The sequence below is a fragment of the Columba livia genome, chromosome 5 (genome assembly GCF_036013475.1).
Source record: "Columba livia isolate bColLiv1 breed racing homer chromosome 5, bColLiv1.pat.W.v2, whole genome shotgun sequence".
NCBI classification, from domain to species: Eukaryota; Metazoa; Chordata; class Aves; order Columbiformes; family Columbidae; genus Columba; species Columba livia.
This window is the reverse complement of record NC_088606.1, coordinates 66816956-66844497: the sequence shown is the minus strand read 5'-3', so window position 1 is coordinate 66844497 and position 27542 is coordinate 66816956. Positions and strand designations below refer to the sequence as shown.

Below are 27542 nucleotides of genomic sequence, written 5' to 3'. Positions count from 1 at the left end.
TATTATTTTGGAGCCCTGCAAATGTAGAAGTGATGGGAAGGGCTGTCCCTCAGCCCTTGCTTCTGGTGGTGTGAGCTGCAGCTGCCACCTTGGGTCTTCTGTTGTTTTGTTGTTTATTTCTTTTGTTTAAACACACACACATATATATATATATATATATACACACACATTAAAAAACAAACAGCTATCCAGACTTTATACGTGGCAGGATAAGCTGGTTGCAGTGTTAGGCTGTGTAAAACAAATCAATAATAATAAAAAGTTATTTCAGGCTAGTTTATGTGGTGTGATTTATGAGTGTTGCAAAATCGCTCTGTGCAGGATCAGACAGATGATGTTGAATAATAAAATGAACAAGGAATGTTTATTTGGGGAAAAAAATAGGCTCTGCAGCAGCAGGCGCATTCTGGTTGGTTGGGAGAACGTATGAATGTTGAAAAGAGATTAAAGAGGCATTAGGGTGAGCCAAGATGTTACACTTTTTAGAAGAGCAAGGAGGGGAAGTTCATCCATTTGAGAGTCGGGCTGTGATCCTGCCAGCCCTTAGTCATGGCCATGTGAAAAAGAGCAGGGAGGCTGAACTGACCGTTTACTTGCCCTTTATTTTTGGAAGGAGCTGGTTTGGAATAAAAACTAAAAAAAAAAAAAATAGTGTATTTTACATGATGAAATAAGCCATTTTTCTTGGGCTATCATTTGAGAGGAGATGGCTCCGCCTGTCACAAACTTGGGTGCAATTTGGACTTGCTGTGCCAGAGCCCCCCATGTGATGGCAATAACGTCAGATGAAGTCAGAGTTGCTCAGAGCCAGGCAGGGAATGGGGAAAGCTGCAAGGAAAGAAAGAAAGATGACAACTTGCATCACGAACCAAGTAATACAGAGAACGGTAAGTGCAATTTGGGCAGGGACGGGTTCCACGCGGGGAGGTGGTGATGGAGCACGTGAGCATCGCTCCGTTGTCTGGAGAACAGCTGATGGGGAAAGGCCTTTTCCTCTGAAGAAATTAAACTGATTGCATGCTGGAAAGCGTGCAGATTCAGTACTCATTGCAGAGTTATGGTGAATTGTCCTTTCCGGAGCCTCTGCTCTTTTGCCTCTTGCTTCATCCACCTGTGGCCTTTCTTCCCGGGAACTCATTTCTCTCTCCTTATTTTGCTCTGGTGTTTGAAACCAGAGTAAATATGGAACAGAAAAACATCTCTGGTAAGAGAGAAGCTGTGCTGCAGAAAACATAGAATCATTGACTGTCCTGGGTTGGAAGGGACCCACAAGGACCATTGAGTCCAACTCCTGTCCCTGCACAGGACAACCCTAAAACTGACACCATGCATCTGAGGACATTGTCCAAATGCTTCTTGAACACTGTCCTATCATAAAGAATACATTCTCCTACACTGAAAATGCAAATATATAATAAACCCGCTTGTATTATTCCTTAGTTCCTAGGTGTAGAAAAGCAGGCATGGAGCAGAATGTCCTAAAGACCCAGAACACAAGGCACAACTGGGGATATAATCCGAGAAGTGTAATGTCCTTTTTGTGTGTCTGGAACAACATCTTCTCCAGTCTACCTTGTGACAGGCCAAGCCTTGAGCTCAGCTCTTGCTGCAAGACTCGAGCTTTCAAACAAAGTGAATCTTTGTATAAAGCACGAAGTGAAGATGGCTGGTGGGGCTGTGTGTCTTTTAGTCTAACCACAACAGATTGATTTTTATATATATACATCTACAGATTTTTATATATATACATATATATATAATGTTTTTTCCTCTCTAGTTAGACACTGGCAATAAAGGGAATTTCCGATGTGTGTAACTGGTATTATAAGTCATTTGTCAGCTCCCACTGGCATGCCTGGACTTGCCTTTCATCTCCGGTCTTTTAAAGGCTCAGGAGAGCACATATAGATCCCAGCTTATCTCATAATTTGTCGTAAAAGAGCTTCTTTGCTGAATAATTTGGTTTGAAATTGTTTTCTATCAATATAAAAAGATTACACTTTGATAAGGACAGAGATGCTGCCACAGATGTAGAGGCAACGCTCAACCCGTGTGGTTACGCGGTGGATCCGGACAGAACAGTCCTGGATTGTTCCCTTGCTCAACCCCGTGGTCTGTGGAGCTTGAGAATTAGGGTTTTATTGTGAATACCAGAAATGTCATTGCATCAACCCCCACCTTGCCATAGACAATAAACTGCTTGCTTTTCGGGTTAATACTTCTCTTGAAAACGCTGCTAGATTTGTCATGGCTGTGTTTGTTTGCTGAGGGTTTGCTGTTTGCTTGTAGTTTTATTTATGTAGGTTTTTTTGTTCATTTGTTGTTTTTTTTGGTGTTTTGTTTTGTATTTTTTTCCCAAGAGTACTTTGAAGAAAAAACAGAATTATAAAGTAGTTTCACTTGAAGGCTGATACACAGCATTGTGTTTTACCTAGAGCATTGTGTTTCTATAAAGCAGCAAACTAATTTTTGGCCTTTTATCTCGGTGGGTCATGAATTTAGCATTCACAATGACAGGATCTTGTCCCTGTGAAGACCAAGAGATTTTGTCAGCTATACCGCTCCCTTCTCCTGCATCTTAGAGTGTTTTCCAAGCATCTCTGAGGCATCATAAGCAAAAAGCAGTTTTCTTAACTGTTTAACAGATGAGAAAAGCGAGGGAAATGCCTTAGTCACATGATTTAGTGTCAGACTGGAATAAATTCAATATTTCTGCTGCTGGGTCCCATGAGCTGTGCACTAAACCTACTGTTGCCTTTACAGCCTACTAAGTCTTTTCCCACTCTAACCTCCGTTACAGCACGGCCTTATGGTGTATAATGCTGCCTCAAAATAGTTCTCCTTTTCTACTGAGAATAGAGAAGTTTTTCTTCTAAAATACCTCCCCTCCCCCAGATTTTATTTTTAATCATCCCCTGCTGAAAAACTCCACATCAATCTGGTCTCAGCTTGTCCTTCCAGCAGGAGAGAGGGGTTTGCATTGGCCCCATCCAGAGCCGGGAATGTCAGCGCCTCTCTGGGTTATTTAAGATACATCTACGATGTCGTAAATCTAGTGTTGTCATCCTAATGGTACAATAACTTGGAAATGAAAGGAGTCAGCTGGGGGAATGTGTGCGCACTGGAAAAATCATCCAGAATACTGTGCTGGAACGGGGGGTTGGATATTGTTGTGGAAAAATTTTGGAAGCCGTTAGTCTGGTGCACAGAAGCAACGAAGCAAAACAGTGACTTGTTTAGCGAAGGGAGAGAATATGAGAGGTGGCAGAACTAATGCATACGTTCCTTCTAGACTCTTTTTCATACTTTTTTTGGTGGTGGTGCAGGTCTTGTTGTCCCTATTCCTTAGGAGAAAGTGAACATAAAGTAAGCAAAGCAAAGCAATACTGAAGTAGACTCTAGCTTTGACGTGACTTTTTGCATCTTTTTTTGTACCTTCCAGCCGAAGACACTGAGTAAACTATATTCTTGTGGAAGTGCCTTGAGGTTTTTCGGCTGTCAACCAGTGACGTTGCGTTAAACTGCTGGGTGGAGATGTATTTTACCTGGAGACCGGGCAGGTGCTCTGTGCTCACCAGTAACTATGCAAACAGGAGAAGAGTTATTACTAAGTTGATTCAAATACATAAATCAGTGCTCCTGCAAAGAGTGCTTTAGGTCTATTGAGTACATCCTAGAAAAAAGAGCAGGAGGAATTGTTTGTTGGTGTTAGTTGGTTGGGTATTTTCAGTATATTCAATGAGAAGAGATTCAGGGAGACTTCTTCCTTTCTACATAAGAAATGCAGAGTTGGAAACAGTTCCTAAATGTCCCGGTTAGACCAGAACTTTAACCATGTTTGAAAAAGAAGCTAATAATGATGTCTTTAGCAAAGCCTAAATCTGAACCAAAATTTGACAATTATACTGTGTTGGTATAGTGGACCCACATGCTCCGTCACAGCCTTTCGTCATAGTTTGAAATCCAGCCCTCAGGTTTCAGGCAGTGTGCAGGTATAGCTGAAAAACCAAACACAAAGACCAGCTTTCCTTCTGAGTGCTTGGTGGGGAGAAGAAGAATGCTCATATATCTAAAGTGCGCTTCCTTTCATTGTAGAATACAAAAAACCAAAAGTGACAATAAAACCTTGTACAACAAATGCACTTAATTTTAATTTGTGGAGAAGACATTTGGTAGCAGAAATCAAAAAGATGACAAAATCTCTTTGAGATCGGTGACTTCTGTTTGCCCTGTAAAATCTCCCGCATTCTACTTTTCATTAGCTATTTGCTTATGAGATATATATACTATATAGATTAAAAAATCAAATATGAGCTATGGTACAATTTAGACTTAACATGGACCTTAGGGATGATGTGATCCAGCTTATAAAAGCTGGACTTGTTGTGGTTTGATGCACCGCAGTTCTTGCTCAAGTCAATGCATTATACTGAATGCTTTTAGTTCAGTTTTGTATCCTGGAACTTCTCCCAGCCCAAAAGGATTAAGAGATAAATATATATTTTTTTTCCCAGAATGTTAGATCTGATGGGAGATTAATGGGAGATTACTGGAGCTGTTTAAGAGGATTTGCTCCAGTAAGAACTGAATATTTGGAAGCTGAACCTCGTTTCAGGTCTCCTTTCATGAGGATGTTCCAGTGTGTATGGGGTGGGGAGAGAGGGACAAGGTAGAAAAATCCTTTCAAAAAAATCCTCTTTACATGTCCCTAAGGATCTTCTTGATGAAAAGGTAACATATTACCAAATAGTGTTGATGTATAAATAGAAATCTTAAGAAAATCTTGCACAGAAGGAGTCAACAAGTTTCATGGAATGTCCTGATGTTTGTGCTATATAGGGACCAAAATCTTTATGTGCATGTCAGAGAATTTCCCACCTTATTTTCTTTGATTGCAAAAGCTTTAGCTTTTTCTATAAAGTATCAGTGATGTTTGTAGTTCTCCAGGATCTACCCAGGATAGCAACACATTTTCAGAAGAGAAATTAATCAGCCCATCTGTGAGTAACATCAAGGGTGCTCAGCGATGATGTTTTCCCTAACAGTTGCCTTCAGGGCTGAATATGGAAGCTGTTAAAAAGCACAGGGCAGTGACTTTACACAACAGTTTAGGCCAGGAAAAACAAAAAAAATGAAACTCCAGGTGTCACAAGTGAGTTAAAGCAGTTGGAAAGATATTGTTCACATTAAACTCTATGGGGATGTTTCATTGAAATTTCAGCTTTCAGAAAACAAGCGATGTGAGCTTGAACAGTTGTACCTCTGAGAATGTGCTATGCAAAGTCACCACGTTGGTAAATAAATGAATCATTTGAAGCTGGGAAAAAGTAGCCTGTGGGTTATGTCTAATTCTGTAGGGTTTGTCTCCTCAGTGAGCGTAGCCAGACTAAGTCACTTGTGTGAATCCTGTCTCTGCACGATTCCATGCAAGTTTTGCCTTTCATTTGAAAACAATGGTGCAAGAATGAGCTTCAGATTGTGGCCTCAGGGACTGAAACATGATAAGAACATCTGCCTGGCTGAAGAGATTCTGAAATAATTGCTCTCTCCCGAGATTTTTAGGCCAACGCAAAGACCCTCAGAGCATCATCAACACACGTTGGTGTTGAGTACACGTGGCAGCCACGGCCCCTGGCTTGTCAGTCGATGCGCTGGCTGGTCCAGCACAAGTGCTGTGGCCACAAACGCAGGCCCTTCCGTGCTTCTCGCCTCCCTGTGGCCACTTCTGTGGGCAAGAAGAAAAGAAGAATCCCAACCAGGGCTTTAATGAGCACTGGGAAGTGCTTTGGACTTGCCCAATGCACCAGTCCAGCCCTGACGTCTCAGCATTCCCCAGATTGGTTCCTAAGAACATCTGAACATTTTTTCGGTCTGAAGGACAGTAGTTTTAATTTCTTAATTAGTAGGACAGCACAGCTACATGTGGGTAGCTACCAGGTTTTGTTTTCCCTTCACCCCAGCTGTGGCTGTACTTAATTTTCCCTATGAACTACCTTATTTAAAGCGCAAGAATGTTCTTTCAGACACTTGAAGATAAAAGGCATCCATAACGCTGCTTCAGAATTAATGACACCATGCCAGCTCCTTCAGAGAGTTTATGAGTCTTGGCTTCTTAGACTCTCATAAAATAGGTAATTTATCAGCTGTGCTAAATGAGAGAAATCACCCTCCAGCTGAAGTCAGGCACATGAATGCTTTGAGTGCATTGGGAGAGGAAAAGCACATTATTAGACGAACTGTCATATTGTAACTAGATCAGCACAATCTCTTATTTCAGAGTGGAATTGTCTGAATATTGAAAAAGCGTTCTCTGATTATGATCTTCGAATATTCAAGTATCAACTGACCTTTTTTCATGTGTTGTTTTTTAAACACAGCACCACGCACAGAATTCCTTGGCACACAGATGCTGTATTTAAGTCTAACTTGTCATCAGCCCCGATGGCTCTGTGGCTTTTGGGTTGGAACTACCTTGCCCTCATCCATCTTTAAGGTCAACCAAGACAGCTCATGTCTGAGATCTGCAAATTCTGGAAGTGGTTCTAAGAGATGCTCACTGTCCAAAGAATCTTAAGACACGTTAAAAACAAATACTATTCCTTCCCCCCCAAAAAATCAACCGACCTAAAAAGCAACCTAAGGAGTAAAGAGAAGAAATATCTTCTGGTCACAGGTAGGAAGTTCAGAAGGCGAGAAGCGGACTTGCCCATGGTCCTTAGCAGAGTTAAGGAGAGAACCCAGACCTCCTGCAAAACCATTGCTCCCTGCCTGTTGTACCAAGCAACTTGCTAATTTGAGAGTAATATTGTTCCAGTTCTCAGGCTATCTAGGCTGATGTAATATTTTGGCTACGATCAGGTGGATCATAATAAATTTTCTGGAATCATTTCCAGTTCTGTTTCTTTTCTTATAAACAACTCCTTGCACTTGGCAAATTCAGTTTGTCTCAGAATGCCAAAACTGAGGGTAAGTTTTCTACTAATTTCTAAAAGTAAGTCTTTTACTATTTTCTCTCAAAGCAGAATAGATAAATTTAAGGATCTTAATTATGATTTGCATTATTTCAGCAGTTTCTACAAGGCAGAGTGGCAATATAGGGTATGGTTTTGTGACAGCTTAAGCTAAACTGACTTGGAATTACTGCAGTTTCACCTTTTGTCCCCAAACATGTTCCCACTGCCCCTTTTGTGCCTGCACTTGCATTTCTGTGTTTATACAGTGCCTATGCTGAGGGAAGGAGTTGATGTGGCCACAGCTAAACCCAGATAGCTGTTTCCTGCAGCATCTCATGATACAGCTGCACAAATGCCAGTTCTTCTTTTACTTGCTCAAGTGTCCAGGAGCCTCATCTGAGACACAGCACAGAGGCTCATGTTGCAAACACACACAGGAGAAACATTGCTTTTGGTTTTTTGGGTTTTTTTTTTTGGACAATTTGGGATATGTAATACAGAACCCTTTTGCATCTGGGAAATGAGAATAGCAGAGGCTACAATAGCTGCTGGGCTTTGATTCATTTCCTTCTCTCAAAAGCTGCGGGTTTTGCCACCTGCCAGTGACATGCTGGATGTTTAAACACTATCTAATATCACTCTAGCTACTGCGTGTGGCCAAAACTGCAAAGTTTGTGCTTTACTCCCACTGAAGTTTTCCCCGTGAATACCGATTTCTTTGCTGTCTTCTGTTTTTGGTAAAACTGCAGTTGCCAGATGCAGACATCTGATTTTTTTTGCTGCTGGTTTTGTATAGTTTTATGTTCTAGCAACATCCCCAGGTACTGAGAAGGGTTTTCTGTGCAGTAAGTACTACCCGTGACCTGCTGGTTTATTGATAAAAGTGGGATTATAGGCTGGAACTCCAAGAGGGGAGCAGAAGGGATCTCTGTTCTGTACTCTAGTTCAGTGGGTGCTGCAGTGGCATTCCTCAAGGTGGGATGGATTCCTTACACCTGAGTGAGGCACCCAGCAAAATACAAATAGAGTAAAAGTGCAGCTGGAAATCAGGATTCCTGCTGTTTTTACACACCACAGAGATTTCCACATTAGTTGCTGTCAGCATGGAGACCCCTTGACGTTATTAGGTCAAAGCAAGGTGCTAATCCATCACAGAAAATGCCTCGGCACTTGATTTATATTCATTTATCTTTGCTCTGCACAAATGCTTTGTTCCTTACCCTCCTTTGAATCCAGCCAGCCTAATATATTGGCATCTCAATCATCATTTGGCTCCTACTGAGATGAAGCAGCGGCGGTTGGACCTGCAGGGCCATAAAAGTAAATCAGTGATTTATTAGGAAGAAATAGGGCAGGAAGGTGAAGAGGATCTTGAAGGAAATAGGTAGTTAGGAGGCTGTTGCCTTTTTCTGTTCCTGTTTGTCTGATTATTCTGCCCTGCAAAACAGCGAAATCAAACCCAAAAATCTTCAGGTTTGAAAGCACAGTATTAAAAAAACAATTGCTTTATCTTTGTATCTTATTGTGGTGATCTTGAAATGAGCTTGTGAAGGTACAGGGGGAAAGCAAATGACTTTGCCCAAGTAGCTACAGTGGATATCAGGTTCCATTGGTATTAAGAGGCATTTCCAGCTCTGCTGGGTCCCCCTTGGTTTATTGGGCCATTTTTCAGGGAATGAGGTGAGGGAAAGGGAGACAAATGATGTCAGAGGTTAAAGGATATAGAGGGTTATAAGAAAAGATATAGAGTGTTCTAAGTTCCTCAAGACTCTGAAAATTCATGGGGAAAAAAATCAAATATGTCCAATGTAAGAAAGCAGAAGTGGCTCTTATTGGACTTTTTCCATTCTTTCACTAATTCCTTCATCAAGGAATGTTTGGGGTTTTTTTCCTGTTGTTTTCCCATCATCCTTCTTCCATGTATCTATTCGCAACCCCACTTGAGTCTTCTGTGTGCTCTTTTCCCTTCCCTCTTACCGTTTTATTTCTTTTTAGGGAAAAATGGGTCTAAAGTAAAATTTCTACTTCAAATAAGTCTATGTTGTGGCACACCTGGATTTCAAATCTGAGTGATGTGTCCCATCTCCTACCCCAATCTTGTCTCCTATCTATTTTGAAATTTCCTAAGTAGAACCCCAGTCTAGTTTTAGCCTTTACTAGCTTGTCCTTTTTTAAACAGAACAATCTCTATTCCAACTGTTGCTTCAATAATTTGGTGAAAGGAACGCAGAGCTATTTGAGGTAAAAAGTACTTTTCGGTAGTTGAGCCTCCCTAAATCAGCGTCTGCCGTGGTTCTAGCACTTGCTTTCCTCCGTGACAAATATAAAAAGCCATCTAAGACATATTTTCTTGGCAGTGGTCAAATGTATTAGTGTTACTAGGATATAGTGGTTGCATACAAACAGCTGGATCCAAAAAGTGATTGCTTATGTGGTATGGGATTATTTATGTGGTACAGACCTTTGTTTTTCAAGGACTTCCCTGCAGCAGTAGAGATGCTGCTTGTTGCTGCCAGGGAGAAAATCACAGCATAGAGCAACATGGTCTGGGTTCAGCAGAGAAGCGAAAATATGGGTTTTGTCATCTATCGAATACAGAAGTTTTAGCAACAGATATGCTGTGATAATTTATTGAGTTTTCTTTTTTTTTTTTTTCCCAGCTATGTTATTTTTTGTTGATGAAAGGATCTTCATTTCATTTGGCAGCCAGTTTTCCATTATTTTCCTGAGAATTGTAGGAAGTTTCCCTGTAATTTTAGTCTTTCCCAGCAGCGTGCGAGGTGCTGCCGCAGGAACATCTTCACATTTAGGAGCAGGCGTGTTCGGCGTTGGAAATGGGTGCGAACTGAAAAGGGGGAGAGGAATCCAAAATGCTAATAATCCAAAACGCTAATAATCCAAACGCTGATGCTCTTTTGTTTGCAGTCAGTTTGTGTCCTTGCTCAGGTCCTCTTCTCCAATAGGTGTGTTGCTGTGCGTCCTGCTGTTCAAATATCACCTGCCTGTGACCGTGGGCAAGTCATTTGAACACGGGATAATTAGATTAGAACGGGATAATTCAGGATTGCTTGCAAAAAGAATTGTCTTGCTGATTTTTAAAGGTGTTTAGAAGGATGGGATGTACAGTTGCGGATAAGCAGGTAGATACTCCGGAGTTTGCTTCCTATAGAATTTGCCGGTGGGGATGGGGCTGAGCTGCTCCCCTGGCCAAAAGTGCAAGAAACGCCACTTTATTTTGCAGTAAGCAACAAGGGTTCCATAACATTTAAAGAAGAAGATTTCATTTCTCTCTCTGGAAGAAATGGTGGGTACAAAATCAGGACATTATTTTTGCTTGTTGCCTGTGGGAACAACCGGTTTGGTATTGGGAGCGCTGGATGTACTTTGCAAAGCTGTTCTTTTAGGGGTGCGCTCGCTCTTGGAGCTACACGGTGTTTATTCCTCCTGGGGACACTGTCAGGGTCCCTGCGTTTACACAGGATTGTAAAGCACCCAGAACCTTTCATCTCTAAAAAGTAGTTCCCTTTTTACTTCTGCCTTAAGGCAATTTTTCCCTTTTCTTCTTTCATCTCGCCTGAAGGAAAGTCACCTTTGCAAATCATTATTTTCCAAGTGTCAAGAAAATAATTGTGTGCTGGGAAATGGTGTAATTGGAAACTCAGGTGCGAGAAAGCACACCCACAGAATTGACTTGGTTGGATCCATTAGAGATATGGTGCACAGGTGTAATAAAGATATCAAAGTGTGTTTTCCCTGATAAAAAAAGATACAAGATTAAGATTCTAATCTTCATTCTCCACACAGATGCCATGTTAAAAAATTGAAACACGTGGCCATGTTTCCAGATTCTTCAAAGAAAAAGCCCACCCAGTCTGAGCCCTCCAAATGTTGCTGCTTTTCATACTTATGCAAAAAAATATGCTGTTCTAGAATAAAATTGTAGGCAAGCTGCTTTTCTTCTGACCTATTTAGAGTTACAAATCAGTGCTGGGGATCCATTAATCTGAGTAGTTTCCTGACCAAGTATTTAGATCTTAATGTAAATGTCTATAAATAATATAGTGGCAACAACATTCTTTTGAAAACAGAATTCAAAGAAGTACTGTTTGGAAAGCAAATACTTGCTTAGGGCAGTTATATTTAGGGCTCTAATGGAAGTGTACAAGTTATGCTTTTTATACAAACTATAAATGGCTACAACCAAGAGACACTGACTCTGAAATGCATTTGGTGCTTATGCAACGTGAGGGACGGGCCAGAGCTTTGTAGTGGAGTTGTTGGGGTTTTTTGGTTGGTTTTGGTTGTGGGTTGGTTGGGGTTTGTTTTGTTTTGTGTTGGTTTATTTTGGTTGGTTGGTTGGCGTTGGTTTGGTTGGTTGTTTTCTGCTAACTTTACAAATATTGCCAAGTTGTTGTAGCGTTTATACCCCTAAAGGCTAAATATTTCTTCTTCTCTTGTTTGTAACTGACGTTGAATTTTCAATGGCTGAATCCTGGAAAGAATTGATGATGACTATGTGATAGAGAGGACAAGAAAGACGAATGGAGATGCGAAGAGTAAAATAGGTGCTATAAGCCCGAGCAAGGGGCATGTATCTTGGAACAAAACCAAACATGGATGTGGATGGTATGAGATGGTCCTTTAGAACCCCACATGATGTCAGAAATAGGCTGAGGTGTTGCAAAGATAAAGGGTAAAATTCAGCGGTCGGTGAATGAGCGGAATTCCTCAGCTCCGCTTCTGAGTCTCTAGACAATCGGTCATTGTTGACAAGATCTCCAGGATGCTTTGATGTGAGGAAGCAGGAAGTTGCAAAATACTATCAGTAGTAAGAGGCTGATTTGCTGTATTGTGGGGGAAAAAACTGCCAAATACTTCCAAGTGTGTGTTTGAGGAAATAAATATTAAGAGGAATAGCTTCTGTTCTGAGATTGAATTGTTGCTGCTCTTTCGCGCTATCAAAATACTCCTCGGCTGTAAACCCTGCCTAATGGCGCATGTCAAACACAAGCGTTGGTTTCTGAGTGGTGGAGGTTTGGTTTTATGCTTGTTCCAACACCTTGAGCTCAACAAAACTAATATTGGGCTCTGGGCAGTTTTGGGGTAAAAATGACAAAGCTTGTAATTCATGAACTACTCATGCACGTCAGTACTGGTGTGAGCCATTCACTGTAGCTACACTGACAACGATACTGAAGATTAAACTCTAGGTATCAAATCTACAATATACTGTGTGTTTTCTTGTGAACTACCCACTCAAAATTTTGTGTTTTATGGCCAGTGACTTAAAACCTGAATCATTTTTCTGTGTATGCGTGTGATCAGCCTACCAAGACTCCAGACCTTGCCCTCTTGAGGTCGGACCTCATGGGTTCAGGACTGTGCAATGTTTCACTTACACAAAATTTCAATCTTATATTGAGTGGCAGATGCACATTTCCCCCTGATAAAACCAGAAGTGCGCAATTCCCCATCAGTGTTGCTGACAGGTAATGAAGACAATCCTTGAGCCATCTAAAAAAGATCAGTCCTTTGGGAGCAGTGGTTTGGTTACTGTTGAGTTCCTATGTCCTTGTGCCATTTTTTAAAATAAATATAGGATAAACAGCTCTTACGATGCTCTGATATTTTAAGTCATTAACTGATGTAACAACAGTCTTGATGTTTATTATTAAGCAGCCATAATTTCTACAATCTTGTTTTAATTGCGTGTTTACTACAGCCAGGAGAGTCTAACCAGGGCAGGTTTTATCAAGCCAAGGGCTCACCTGGCTAAACTGATGGACAGGGGTCCTGTAGAGTTAAACTTATTCAAAGTATTTCTCTGGAATAGCTGGGATGGGATTACAGGGGATTATTCTGGTGAGATTCTCCATCTAGACATTCCCTAAGAAAAGGAACTGGGAGTGACAGAGGATATAAATTTACTCCCCTCTTTTTGCATTTGGCAAGCGCACAGATCATGGGACGTATAAATAGAAGAATTGAAGGCGAGTAAAGAGGGGTCATTATGGCGCATACAAAGAGCTCAGTCAGGGCACATCTGGAGAACTGGGCATGATTCAGAGACCATATTTCAGGAAGGACAGAGAACAATAGGGAATGGATTAGAAGCGAGTTTTGTCGGGGGGATGAGGGCTCTCGCTGGTGCCTGCGGTTTTGTGATGCTCCAGTCCCACTGGTTACCCCAAATGACGCTGGGTTTACTGTAGAAGCATCTGAATTTGAGACTTCTAAAGAATTCCAAGGCAATGGAGAAAGTGATATAAACTACTTCTCTCTAAGCTTTCTAAGCCCCACAGTAATGCTACTGAAGGACCTGGTGCTTCTGGGGTTGCCCTTCTTTACCTGTCGTACCTCTTTTTTCTTTTAAAAAATTGTTTGTATTTTAGCTTTCCTATATTGTTTCTTGTGTATATACATATTATTTCTTCTTTATAACTTCTTGTGGTGTTTTTGTTATGTTTGTTAGAATAACTGTCCCCATATTGCACCCACATCAGAATCTCTGTTACGTTTAAATCTATTTTGCCTTTCTTAACCTTCTCAGTCAGGTAGATCTTCTTTTCTTGTACTATAAGTTCCACTGAGGTGGAATTCTACTTTGTCACAATGCTGTGTCCTTTCATCTCAGAAGCAGCTGAGTCTCAGAAAGCTTTGGGGTTCTTGAAAGCAAAAAGTGCAATGTAAATGAAAGATGGACTGTTGCTAAGGGACAAAAAATGTACTTTTGGCACATAGAGGAAATGGGGACACTGCTGAGATGCTGAGTAGCGTGAGGGAGTAAGATGAGAACGAGAAGTGAAGCAAGAACGCTGCTGCTGTCACACTGCCCGTGTCAGCAAGGAAGCAATAGACCCATTTTCCAGATAAGCAAACTGGGACAGTGAGTAAACTGGTGAGTAAACTGGTCGGGGTTTACACAACTATGTAATGCTTAGTCTTCTACCTGTTGGGCCACAGTCATTTTTTTGGCACAGAGTTCTGGTTTTGCATTCCTTTCACGGTATTCATGATCTATTTATACCATGCCTCCTTAAACTTGTTGTTCTTGTTGTTGATACAGGGTTTTCTCTTAAATACACCTTACTGGATCCTGAGACATAGGTTGTTATCTCTTAGCTTAACGTTCCAGTCCAGTGCGGGTCTTTCCGTGTCCAGAGACCCTGTATAGAAAATCCAATGCGTGGGAAACCACATGTGCAAAACTGTAATGGATCAGCCTAGTTTTAGGGATCTACTTGTTGATACGTTAGCACACAAGCTCATTTTAAAAAGCTGTAGTCATAATGCTAGCAAACATTTATGGTTTATAATTATAGATTATTGTTATGTCATATAAAAAAGTTCTACAAACCTAGCCTAAGGCCTCGTAGTCATGCCATTTATTTCACATCTCTTGATCTGGGTTATGAGACCAGCAGCTCCATGTCAGCCAGTTTGATACAGGCAAGATCTAATTGGATTCTGAAGTGGGAGATCTGGACTTTGTGAAGATCTGGTTCTAATGCAGGAGCTTGGGAGTTAGTTATTCTCCTTTTGTCTCCGTTCCTCCAACTAGGAAATGGAGATGAGCACAATCACCATCTCATAAAAGCACTGATACCTTTTATCTCATAAAGTGTGCTGCTGCTAGAGATAAAATTTACTGTGTTTTTTGGTGATCATTAAAGTATAAGCCAAGGATATGTTCCCTTGAGCTTATGTTCAATTAAGCGCTTGGGGCCAAGCCAGGCTAGTGGTTGTCCAGAAGACCACAGGGGATATGGAAGTGGGATTAATGACTCAATAAATAATGACTCGGTACTAAACCAAGGCCTTTTTCCTACATTTATAGTCATTTGCAATCCTGTATATCACAGCTGGATTCAAATCTATAGTGATAGTTCTTATAGATACTTCCTACCTTCTCCCTTCCAAGTTCCAGCACAGTTCCACCATTTTCACAGCAGAAGGTGCATTTTGTTAATTTGAAGGGGACGTTGTCTCTAGGAGCAGTTGGACCAAGACAGAGGAGCCCACGTGAGGGCTGTGGAATCACACAGATCCTTCCAGAAGTGTTTGTTAGGACAGCGGCTCTTCGGTGGATTGAGTTGAGCACTTGCAGAAGATTTAAAGATCTTCTCTCTCTGCTTGAATCTCTTCTGCTTTTCCTCCTGTTTTCAATTACAGAATTGCAGTTTAATGTGGATGCAGATACAAGCAACTGTGTTTGATTTTTCTTACTGCTGACAGAGACAAACTGAAAGAGATGCCTGCCTGCCTTATAGCAGAAGCCACATTATTTTCCTATATGTTAGCAATTATGTGCGTTGTTTCCTGATCACACGTCTTTCTCACAATCTGTAGCATGACTGTAGTTGATTATAGAGCCTGATGTGTTTAGATTTGAGCGAGTTACATCAAAACCACTTTGGTTGCCTGTTTTTTTGGGGTGGCGGGGAACATTTGTTTATATTCTGTCAGAGTGATCCTGTCTCGTTTCATAAAATAAAGGAGGTTTGGGCTTTCCTGGCAGCGGTAGGTCCGCGAGAAGAAAACAGAGCCCCAGGAATTGGCATTAATTCTCTGTACTCTGAATTGATTGGCAAGAGGGAACTGCGTGGCATTGTGTTACTTGGTCAAATGGGAAACAAAAAACAAGGAGGGCCTTGAATGCTCCTTGCCATGAAGAATTACAGGACTTTGTGCAAGGTGACAGCCGTCCCGGTGTCCCGGCCAGATTCCAGTGTGGGAACCGCAGTGGCAATGGGATGAGGCTTTTCCCGAGTCCATTGAGATCGGTGGGATTTGGGTGTTCGCTTCAGGGTACTCAGCTCATCACCGCCTGCCTTCAACATTTTGGCTCTCTAAATCACTGGGATCAGCTATCGTTCTCACCTCGCAGAACGGTTCTTATGGAATTTAGCACAAGCCAAACATTGCAAAATCACATTGATGCTGGAGACCGAGGCCATTTTTTTTACTTGGTTTCCTAATACATTTTTGTAGCATATTCGCAGCAGTTCTGGTTTCACACAAGAGGCTTTTTGCAGTGTTAGGGCCTTTTAGAAACAATTTCTGACACATTAAGACAATCCTGAATTTTCTGAGGGCTTTAATTTCTGGCTTGTTTTGCTGAATAGATCCTTTTTTCCCTGCTGTGCTAATTAGTATTATGGTAGCGATCACTAACGATCGCCAGTGGTTTAGGTGCCATGCAAACACACCACACAGTGATTCCTTGCCCAGAGAACCTGTTTTTATTCTGGCCCAAGCAGGAATCAATATACATTGTGTTGTCTCATAGACAACAGCAAAACAAAAGGGGCACTTTTCCTGTGCCAGTAGTATATACCCCATCCTAATTATATTCCTGATTCGTTGCCTAACCTGTCACAAACACAGGCAGTGCCTTTCTGAAATAAGGGATTAGTACCCTGGGTGATTTCCATGAGGAATCCCAGACCACAGAATCTTAGTGTTTTCCAGACAGGTCTCCTTGGCCCTTTGCCGCTTGCGAGTGGCCCCGTCTTAACCCCCAGGCATCATCTAAGTGTTTGAAAATCATCAAGTGACTGATGAGTTCATCACTAGGACGTTGTCTCCCAACATGAGGGATATAGGTTAAAGTAGAGAAAGTTAAAGTAGAGAAAGCACAGAGAAAACCATTCCAGCGATGTAAAAATGATGGCCACTCCTTTTTCATTCATTTAACAGCACAAAGTGTGAAGATAACGTGGGTACTTTAAAAATGACTTGAAATAAGGTTTTTAAACATACAAAATTCAGGTAAAAGTCTGAGTTTGCTTGTATCTTGACGTCCAGGAGTGCGAACAGACTTTTCCCTGGATCTACCTCAGCCCGTGGAAACATTTTCAGCTGCTATTAAAAAGCATCAAATTACAGACAACCGTTTTCAAAATCTTTAGGCAAGAAGAATAATTTAAGGAACTGCATAACTGGAATTTCACCCAGTTGTGACGGCCTTTTAAGATCATTGGCAGCAAGTGCCTGTGAAAACGTTTCGTGCATTAGCTGAGGTAGAATAAATATGCCTTTATTTCCAGCTGCTATTTCAAAGACTATGGAAATATCAGAAATAAACTGTTAGCCAGCTGGACCTTAATCACAGCTCTACAAAGATGCTTTCAATTGTGTTTGCTAGCACCTAACACCATTCTAGAGGATCTCACTGACTTCACCTGGGCTTGGATCCCATACTTAAAATCTTGATTAATTAAGAAAAATTTGTGACCAGCATGCCAGGATCCAGCCAGGAATGTGTAGGAAACATGACATAGCCCACATCAGAGAAAATGCTGTAAGAGTGGTGGTGTGCATGCCTCAATGGCTCGTTCCTGCACGGTAATTACGTGCTGTTTCACATTGTTGTTTTGTGGGGAAAACACATTCCTGAGCGTTAGAAAATAAATCGGCAGTTTTAACGTGATTTCAAGCAGAGAGGGTGTTTTGACATGGATTCATTTATTTCAATTAGTTTTGCTTATTTAGCTTGCCATGATTAAAACCAGTGTTGCCACAAATGCGAAGATACAGAAACCTAAATGCCGGATAGAAATTACCCTTATGGTTTATACCAGTATAATGTCTTTTTTGGCTGTAAATTTCTTGATTTGGGTGGGAGGAGAGCGGGTTACCACCATCTGGGGTACAAGTCTTCATCACAATGCAGTTGTCTCTGTTACCAAACAACGGGTTTTTAATTGGCATTAGAGATTAAATCACATTCCTGATTATGACACCAGTGGGCAAAGTTGACTGCAGATGTACTTGTGCCTGAATTTCTGATCTGAAGAGCAAAGGTGATGCGTTTCCAACTTTACACGGTCACTGGAAATGTATCGGAGAGGAAATCCCGATTACCGTGCTGCAAGACGCAATAATTATGGGCGATGTTTCTCCTTTGCTGCCCGTTCCCTAATGACTTTCTATCACAAAAGCAGTGTCGAGAGGTGCATTTTCTCATTCCCAGGTCTGCTCGTACCTACCGAGACCTGCCAGACGTGGCATTTGTGAAATCTTATGCCATGAGAGACTGATTCATACCCCATTGCCAACCCAGGGGAAATCCCCGGTGGCATCATTGGGCTCTGGCCCATGGCCAGTGTCTCAGTCACTTCCTTACTTCTCTCTCCTACATCAGGGATATTCCGCAGCCGTACCAAGGCAGATGACAACATAAATCTCGTCTACAACTATCTCGTGTGAGTCATTTTTCCAAAAGTAAATAAATCTTCCCTGTTTCCTCTCACCCGCAGCACCTGGCAAACTGTGAACTGAAAAACTGAGAAAATGTTTCGTTTGTGAGCCAGCTTAGATCATTCTACAAATCTTTATTTTTAATTCCTCGTTAGGAAACAGAACCAACTGCCTGCCAGAGGAAATGTGCCCCATTTTTTTGGTTTTGATTCCTCTGCTTGGCTTAGTAATGTAACTGACAGTTTCTGGGTTTGCCCCTGTAGAATTATATACCTCTATTTGAAATTTTTGACAAATCGGTCTCTTTTCATTCTCCCTCTGCCATAAATTCAATCCATATGTCTTTAAAACATCCTTTCATAGATTTAACATGGCAAAGGAAGTGGCTTAGGCTCTGTATAGGACACGCTGTTATTTAAAGCAAGTTCTTCTAGTTTGCATGCATCGCTTCTATTAGCTCTTAAAGCCTTGACTTCCTAATTATTCAGGTTACAGAGGCCATTGGCAGAGTTTTCTCCATTAACTAACAGTGATGTACAGTGAAGAAGCACAGCGGGACAAATCATTCCCTTATCCTCCAAATGCCCAGGAAGTTTTTGGATGCAGCCTTTGGCTTTTAGCACCGAGCAGGATGTGAAAAGGGTAGGAAAGATCGATTCGGCGTACAATTTCAAAAGAAAACATCAAGACAAAGAAACAAAGCTCCCGCACAATGCGCCGCCGTTCAGCCGGTGGGATTTTGTTTGACAAGAATACGCGGCACCTACATGACGGGAGGTCACTGGAATAGGAGCAGAAGTATCTTCACATCGAGGGCTGAATCGGGGTCAGAAGGTGAAGGTGGGAAGGAAACGTGGGTCTAAGCTGGAATATATTGGTCTGGCTGTGCACGGATCAAAGCTGAGAAATCAAAAATACAGGATGCAGCAGGGTAAGAGCGCAGGCACTCGTGGCTGTAAGGGTCCTTGTCTGAAATAATGGGGAATTTGGGCCACAGTGTGCGGCTGGAATTGCAGGGTAAATCCGTAATTAAAACATGGTTGCAGCTGAACACAACTGAACGCATGACAGCAACAAGGGCATGGGCTGCAAAAGGCTTTTCAGAGTCCACCTGAGCTGCAGATGCAGCATCACGCCGTGTTTCATCAGATCCACCATCCCAGCTCCCACATTGCCACCCTTCCCTCTGTGCCACACAGAGCAACACAATTCAGCTCGTTGATTATAGAAAAACTGTTCAGCTAATGGATTTCTGGGAGGAAAGCAGGGGAGGCAATATTGGTTTTTTTTGATCTCTGTGTTGCACTGATTTGCAGTGTGGCTGCAGATCTGCAATGCTGGACCAAAGATAAGGGGTGAAAAGGATGACAGAGAGGAGGTGAATGGCTGCCCCTTTTAGAGATCGTCTGCATCTTAAGGTGGAACTACACTGGGTTTTTTGTAGCTGCCATTCCCGGCCAATTCACCCCAACGGTCTCTAATTTGCCAACAATGCAAATGAGTTGGAGGGGCGTGCACAAAGTGGGATGGGGTCCCAATAGGTACACAAAGTTGCTTGTAAATCCATCATTCTGCTCAGTTACTGTGCATTAATACTCACGTTTGAGGAAGGTAAAATGCAAGGAGTGTGTGTGTGGTGAATACATGTGTACGGTGCAATTATCTTTCTAATCTCTCTCGTAGAGGGGTCATTTATAGAGATTAAAATATAGGCAACCTCAAAACTCGTGGGTGTAGTTTGGCGTACCCAAAGGTTCACACATGCAGAAACCACAGTCTGCGCCTTTGAAACTGCATGAAGGTTCAAAGAACTGGCACAGCCTGTGGTTTTGTTTTCGGAGTTGCAAAGATTGCAGGTACCGTTTACCTGAGTCGGACTCGAGCTTATCTTCCACACCTCTGAAAATCAGGCCTTTCTATCTACCAATCTGCATACAGCTGTTCAGAACCACGCTTCATGCGCGCAGCCGGCTTGTTGCATAAACAACATCAGAGACTTCGCTCAAGCTTTTCATGTAGTTTTATCTCCCCTGCAATTTGTTTCTAGTTTTTAAAGGCTGTCGAAACATCCAGCTTTACTCCCCGGAGCCTAGTTTCGCTGTTTTTACAGCACCGTTTGATTTTAATTGAGCTGTTCAAAAGACCTTGAGTCCCCCGAGAAAGGCGCCAATGTGTTCGCATTCCCTGTGGCTGCTATTGGGGCAGAGATTTGCTTTTCCATCCACATGACGGGTCTGTTCTTTGCTCTTTTCCCAGGTGTGCTGTCTCTACCTGCCTATTTCAGCCCATACAACGACGGCTCCATTTGCAGCGATGGACGGGCCGATGCTTATGCCCAGCTGGAGCTCCGAACCTTAGAGCAATCCCTGCTGGCAACTTGTGTAGGAAGCATCTCGGAGCTGAGTAAGTTGGGGATATAACTGAAACGTGGGTTTCTTTCGGTAAAGCCGGAGATCCAGCCCCTCTGCTGTTGAGGTCAGTGGGAATGTTGCCGTTGTTGATGGCGTGAACGGTGTTTGGCTGAGCTGAGATTTAATCACTTGTGGCGCTGTTCATTAAAACCAGATATTTTCATTAGTCGTTATACTTAATTCACCCTGGAGATGTATAGGATGTGACCTTTCTAGCCTTTTGGCTAGTTAGTGGTATTAGTGCCAACAGAAGATAGATGTTTTTACCCAGATGCCTCTGGAGGTTCCTGGTACGTTTGTGGAATGCAGCAGCACCTCCCTCAGATGGTGAAGAGGGTTCTTTTTGTGCAGTGGAAATGTCAAGGCTGCAGGATATTAAAGGAAAAGCTTTAGTTACTTAAAACACAAAAAGTGGAGGGGAAAAAAAAAATCCGAGAACACTTTGATAGCAAAAACTTGTTCAAAAGTTTCATTTTTAACGCTAACCAACTGAAATGTTCCATTCCTAGACTACTCACAAAGCCCCTTTAAAGTAAACAGAAATGATTTGTGTTTTCCCGGTCTACTTTTCCCTTTGCAACGTTTCTGCTGGCATCGCTTCCGCAGCCTCCGCCATCTGAATGCTAATGAACATCAGGGCCAGCAAGGAGCTTGTGGCTTTCACCATTTATGTTGCAACCTGCCTTAATTTGAGGTTTTCAAATTCCTTTAACACACCTCTATTTATCCTGGAACACAAGAGAACGTTTGTAGCACGGGGCTAAGATTGAATACGGCTTCCTCTCTCTCTTCCCCCGTCCCTGCTTTGGCCAACTTGGTCATTACATGCAGTGAATAGATCTCCTGATACAGTTGCCAGAAAAATAAAGAGAGTGAGTGTGCAAAGGAAAAGGAACGTTTTTCTGAGCAGAAAATTTGAATTCCAGATGCATTTCTGCTCCAACTGCACAGACTTCTGTGTTAGTACCAGCACCAGAGGATTCATGATATTCCCATAAAACGTTTGGATCCTAGAGATCCAGGAGCTACTGAAGTAGAAAGGTAGAGATATTAGAGGGTTTTTCCATTTCGAAGCAGGTCCTTAAACTAAATATACTGTGTAACAAACAAACTTTACGTTGCAAGCTGAGATTTTTAATACTCCATCAATCTGAACCACTAATAATGTTGTCAAGTTTAGACGTAAAGTAGCCTTTTGGGTTTTCTCGCTAGAACCTCACGGGTTCAGCTGGTGGTTGTTTGGCAAATTCAGTGTGTTTTTGTCAGATATAAGTGAACAAGTGATAACTTCCTGAGAATTTCAGGGGGGGGGGGGGTGACATTCATATATGGCACAGCTCAGTTCAGGGCGCCTTCTCAGGAACCAGCTTTGTGATGGGGCGACTATTTCGGTTCCATCCTTTCCCAGTATTGTAAGCGTAGGACACAATAGAGTAGCGTTTCCTGTGAGAATTTTAGGGGACTGTAAAACATAAAGCAACAGAGGATTCTCCCAAGGAAAAAATAAGATCCTAGTTATGTATAGTAATCTATAGTAATAGTTCAGCTCACTGGCATGGTAGTCACACCACTCAAAGGTGTAGAGTCTGAAGTCTTTATTACAAAGCTCTTGAGAGTTTGTAGTGCACCATAATAAAAGTAAACAGGGTGTGCCCAAAGCAAGATTATTAGGCAAAACCAAGCTTTATGTGGCTGCAGAGCTGCTGTCTTGGGGTCGTTGCTCTGTGAACTTTCTAAAAACCTGCAAACTTAACATCCTTTCAAGTAGAAACTGTGATATGGGTCACCTTGGTCACCTTCTTCCAGGCTTCAGGTCCACCAGAACCCTGACACAGAGGCACGCTGGCTGGAGTTCGAAGACCAAGAGGACTGAACAGCTCAGAAAGCTCCTGGATTGAGCTTTTACAAGGCTCAAGGGCAAATTTCTGGCAAGCTTGTGACAGTCAGCAGGATAGAGTTCGGCTTTTTAATAAGAGAGTCAGGTCTTGTTATTCTGGAGAAGCCTGCAGCTACAGTTAGCAGACCCGTATAAGAAGGGATTTCTACATTGACCGTAACATCATTAATTTGTCACAAGTGCCGGGGTGGGAGGGTAGAACATCATAACGCAGCTGAAAGAAGTGGGAACAATCCCATAACAAAATGGTGATGCCAGAGATGAGAGGAAAATATTTGTACTGGTGCTACTGTCTTTGGCTTGTGAAAGCTGGGCTCCCAGATTGGCTAGTGGACATTTTGAAAAAGTATCAGTAATTTTTGTAGGCAGGCAAGAAAGTGGTGTAGGTGGTGGGAAAGAGGAGAAAACCAGCGTTAGAACAGGGTGGAAAAATCACTGTTAAGCTGTTGTTCTGAATGTATGATGACTGAAAGAAGTTTAATCATGTATTTTCTAACTAATTACTTGTCATTTGAAAGTAAGGTAAATTTCCTATACGACAACCTGCAGCGGGGCAACTTGGGGCCATCTTATGCCTTTGTGGAGGAAAAAGAATACGCGCACACAAAGACCTTGCTCGTAGCTGCGAGAGAGTTTATTTAGTTGAAAAAGTGCACTTGAGAGAACCGTGGATGAATGGCAGAGAAATGCTTTTTGCGTTCTTTCTCTTCGTGCAGGTGATCTGGTGTCCCGAGCCATGCACCACATGCAGTGTTTGAACACCGTCCGCCCCGGGATGAGCCCCGTCCGGCAAACACGGCAGCAACAGCCCATCTCCTGGTCCCCCGATGCTCTCCACACCCTCTACTATTTCCTCCGCTGTCCGCAGATGGAGTCCATGGAGAACCCCAACCTCGACCCGCCGAGAATGACCCTCAACAATGAACGGTATGTAGGGCAGCCAGCTGTTAGTAGTCAAGGAGTTAGGCTGAGAAAGTCGCCTTTTGCGGAGTGACTGTGGAGTAATGTGGGCAGCTTTGCGGGATGCTACCTGTCAGGCATCAGTTGTTCCTGCAGTCGGGCCAGATTATGTTGTCAGCCTTGCCAAGTTTACAAAGCCTTGGAATTGGGACTGGAAAGTGAGCTGTTTTTTTCATGCAGTCTTTCCAAGCGAGGCATTTGCTGTACGCTGCCAACGAGGCTCGTCTAGAGACGCTGCCAAAAGTACATGTGGTTGCCTAAAGCGGTGAAGACCTTACCAAAGAAAACGTTACCTTCTGAATAGCGCCAATTAACAATTGTCATCATTCTCGGGAAAAGCAACGTCGTGCGCCATCGAGAGGTTTGGAGGGATTTACGAACATCCTTCTTGGGGATTAAATCAGTTGGTGCAGTGCGGCTGGTATAGAAAGAGGTTTATACAGGAAGCCAGTGGGTCTCCCTAACTTCTGCCAGCATCATCACCGACTGAGAGTGGGACCATTATTAGAGCGGGGCAGATATTTTCCAGCGGGATGTTTTTTCTGTTAGAAACCTCCCTGGTTTCCTTCCTGCCCAGCTCCTTGGCCGTCTGCCTGACAGGCTGGTGGCAGCGATTGCTGAGGAGCCCACAGAGCCCTGGCCGCAGGTTGAGTTCCTTGATGGGTCAGGCAGTTCCTGCTCCTCAGCCCCGACCTCTCCGGACTTGTTAGGTTTCCCCCCAGTTTGAAAACATGCATCCAATTTCGTGTGTATTTCAAAAATAAGTGCGAAATTCTGCTTTCTGATTAACCCCATCCAGTGTTCATGCTAGCTTATTCTTTGGATTTATTTTAGCCTGCTGGACATTTTGCCAACAGCTCCATCCTGGCCCTTCACAAAACAAGCCCGTGGTTGGGAAGTTTCATAACATTGTGAGGCCACATTCCCAAAAAGCAAGGTGCTTGTTGGACGGGTGAGCAGGGAAAGGAGAACATCTCTGCAGCTTTGTAGATAACATCGTTTCTTCTTCCCACCTTAGGCTTTATTGTACTGAGCCCCAGCTTCCAAAGTTGGTATAAAATCATGGTAACATACAAATAAGTAATTATTGCAATTAATTCTAAAAAAAAAGGCAAAAGTGAAGCTTCCCTCTCTTCTTCCTGTCTTCTGCTCTTATGGCTCTGAATTTTCAGGTAAGGGTGCAGAAAAACAGCATCTAGAATTTCAGTCTTGGGAAGTTACTTTAGAATAAGGGAAACTTCAAATAAGGAGAAAAGTATTTAATTGTCACTCTTAAGCTGCCTGCTTTGCCATAATATTTTGCTGGGGTGTGTAGCTGCCTCTGCATTTTCTCTTGGTTGCTGAACCATCTTTCTGTATGTCGGTGTCATTTGTGCTGGACCCGACTTCTTTGAGGCCTCAGCCTAGTGGGAGCTCAACTTTTACAAAGTAAAAAAGATTGTGTTTCTGTTTGTCTGATCCTCCCCCAAAATCCTTTCAGAAAGAGCAGTCTGTGAGTAGCATTAGAGGCAATTGATATAAACATGTGAAGAACTAAGGGGAATTAAGCGAAGTTGAATAAAATAGGAGTAGGAATGACTGGACAACTCAGAGCCCGTTGGTAGCTCTGGTTTGGGGCTCCCTAATCCTAATCAAATGCCCTACCTAGTGCAAAATGATTTATTTTGCGTTTAAAGTTTGCACACTGTGCAAAAAATGAGTTTTCATGGGGCCAGATTCTCTAAAGTTGTGCTGCTAGTTCCCACAATCATACAGCTGAAGCTGCTAAACAGCTTGTATCAGAAATGTAGATTAAACTTTCTGTTTTGTGTTGTGTTCTTTTCAGTACTCTCAGTATAATGACGTTACCACAGCTACTTGTTTTGTACACTGAGGATAATAAATGAGTTAAATCAGGAGTGTGGTCATCTCTGCAATTGCTCCCAAACAATGCTCCTCGCATGGTTCACCGGAGTTTTGTTGGAGTGCGGGCTGCAACTCTATTCTGTTTGGAAATCCGCACTAGATCCCATAACAGCTGGCGTAAGGGAAATTTCTGCCATTGTTTCCTGACCAGTACTTAACTGCAAAGGAAATTAAAGAGGATATATTAAAATGGAGGAAAAAAAATGACATTGGGAAAAAGAAAAAATAAATGTAAAAACAACAGAACCTGAGGACCATTGGTTGTAACAATTGGCTTTGAAAAGCTCGTAAAACTTAGAAATTAAATCAATACCACCCAGTATACCAGAAATTAACATCCAGCCCCATGTTTCATTTGTTCCAAGATGTGTTTGTATGTGTCTTACCGTTCTGATCCCTGTGTGTGTTATTTAGCATAGTCATTCTTTTACTCTTTCTTGTGCTAAATCAGCTGCAAACTTGTTATTGCTCTTCTGCACATTTATGCTATTTCTCTGGAATATACTTGTTATGTCTGCAGTTTGCTTTCTACTGAAAAAAAAATATCAGTGACAAGGAAAAATAGCGCTGACCTGTTCTGCGTTTGTTTGTGTTGCGTTTCCCAGGCTCCTGTATAAATCTATCAGCATTAAATACTAATCTGAAATTTAGCGAGGAAGAGGGATGGTTGTTAGAGCTGCAGATTGGGTAAAACCTGGTCTCGGGAAGGTCTGTGAGCCACATTGATTCAGTGGCAGGAACTGCGGTTGTTGGTACATCTGGGGACCTGACAACCTACTGTCCGTCCTGCTCAGTGTTCTGTTGTCTGCGAGCTTTCTGTGTGTCACACTGCAATGCAAAGTGCTATGAAAATCCTAACACTGGAGGGTCTGGAAGGTCTTTACTGTAGTTCACTTCAACATGAAGGCAAGCATAGAATTCAGGTTCTGAAACCGTGCCTAATGGGGGGGTGTCATATGCCAGAAAGGGCTTTTAAAAACCCAGACGAGCTTCTGAGCGTATTCTGCAGCAAACTACAAGGTATGAAAACAGACACATTTGTGAGGCACCCCAAAGTACAGAGCCAGTTTAAACTAAACGGTGTGCCTTATCCATGCTAAACGCTTCAGCAACTAAAGAACTGAGGTGGGTAAAGTGCAGGGTCCTGCAGGAATGGGGTGGATATAGTGGCCTCTCTAGAGCTTGGCAGAGCTTTCTGTTTTGGCCTCTGGCATGTGAATGATTTGGATACCAATAGATTGAAACTCTGGGAAGTTTGTGGGTTGGTTATATCTGGTTCTGATACTTATCTCCAGGTGAAGGCATTGAAGCAGCAGAAGCAGAGGAAGCAGAATTAGAGAGAAAGCACCCAGGTATCTTAAGCAAAATATTAGAAGCATTTCCAGGATGAATGCAGCTGCTTGCTGTGTGACCGAGCCAATGACCCACTTGGAACCCCAAAATGACCTTATTTGCTGCATGGACAATAAACCATCTGCTGTTTGGTGTCAAGTAGGCCACCTAAGGAAGGATTTTGCAAGTAGAGAGTGCCACTTGCACAATACTTGGCAAACAAACTAACCCCTGAGGTGACAACAAGCTGCTTTACTCAGTAATGCTCCACCTGCCTGCCCGAAGGCTGAGGGATGTCCGCGCCATCAGAGAGCACAGCTGTATTTGTCACTGCAGAAACAACTGTCTCTGCTGGGCAGTAAGGTATTTTTGAGTTTCTCAGAGCTCATAGTCTGTATTGTCAGAGGGCAGACAATATGTTTTTGGACCGCAGAGAGTAAGGACGCGTGGCACTCCCCCGCTCTCTGCTCTGTTTCTGCTCTGGGTCCTTTCCCATCGCTTATGTCAAGCTGGCTGAGCTTGGAAGCGCTCCACACCATTAGATCATGTCCCACAGCACCACAGCGTTTGCTGCCATTGCTTGGGATACTGCGACTTGAGCAGGGCCATCCAAAGGTAAACGAAGTTTCTTTCGCCCTTCTTTGCTTTTTCCCAAGTGGAATATAAAGCTTTTGTCTTTGTTTTTAATGGTATATCATGGCAAGAATGCTCTCAGTGATACTTAGATGAAGGAGTATTTGCTCTCTATAGAGCACAGACTGAGGTCAATATTGTAGTCTCATTTTACAGCTGGATGGATTAGTCTACCCTGTGTTTATTGACTTGGCCAGGACAGTGGTCCAGCCTTAAAGCTAGAAATAGGCACCACTGACTGCCCTCATC

General features: G+C 42.5%; 1 protein-coding gene across 2 annotated transcripts in view; it reads left to right on the top strand.

Annotated features, from left to right (window-relative positions):
• The window catches only part of ABTB2 (ankyrin repeat and BTB domain containing 2), a 122546-nt gene that overhangs the window by 53451 nt on the left and 41553 nt on the right, over positions 1-27542 (top strand). The window contains exons 1-3 of one of the 2 annotated variants that reach the window (XM_021299209.2): positions 657-887; positions 20412-20558; positions 23180-23390. In XM_021299209.2, the coding sequence (XP_021154884.2) occupies positions 707-887; positions 20412-20558; positions 23180-23390 (539 nt within the window). In that variant the 5' untranslated portion in view covers positions 657-706. Of the gene's footprint in view, positions 1-656; positions 888-20411; positions 20559-23179; positions 23391-27542 lie in introns of those variants that run through there. The other variant, XM_005511043.3, reaches the window with a different exon arrangement.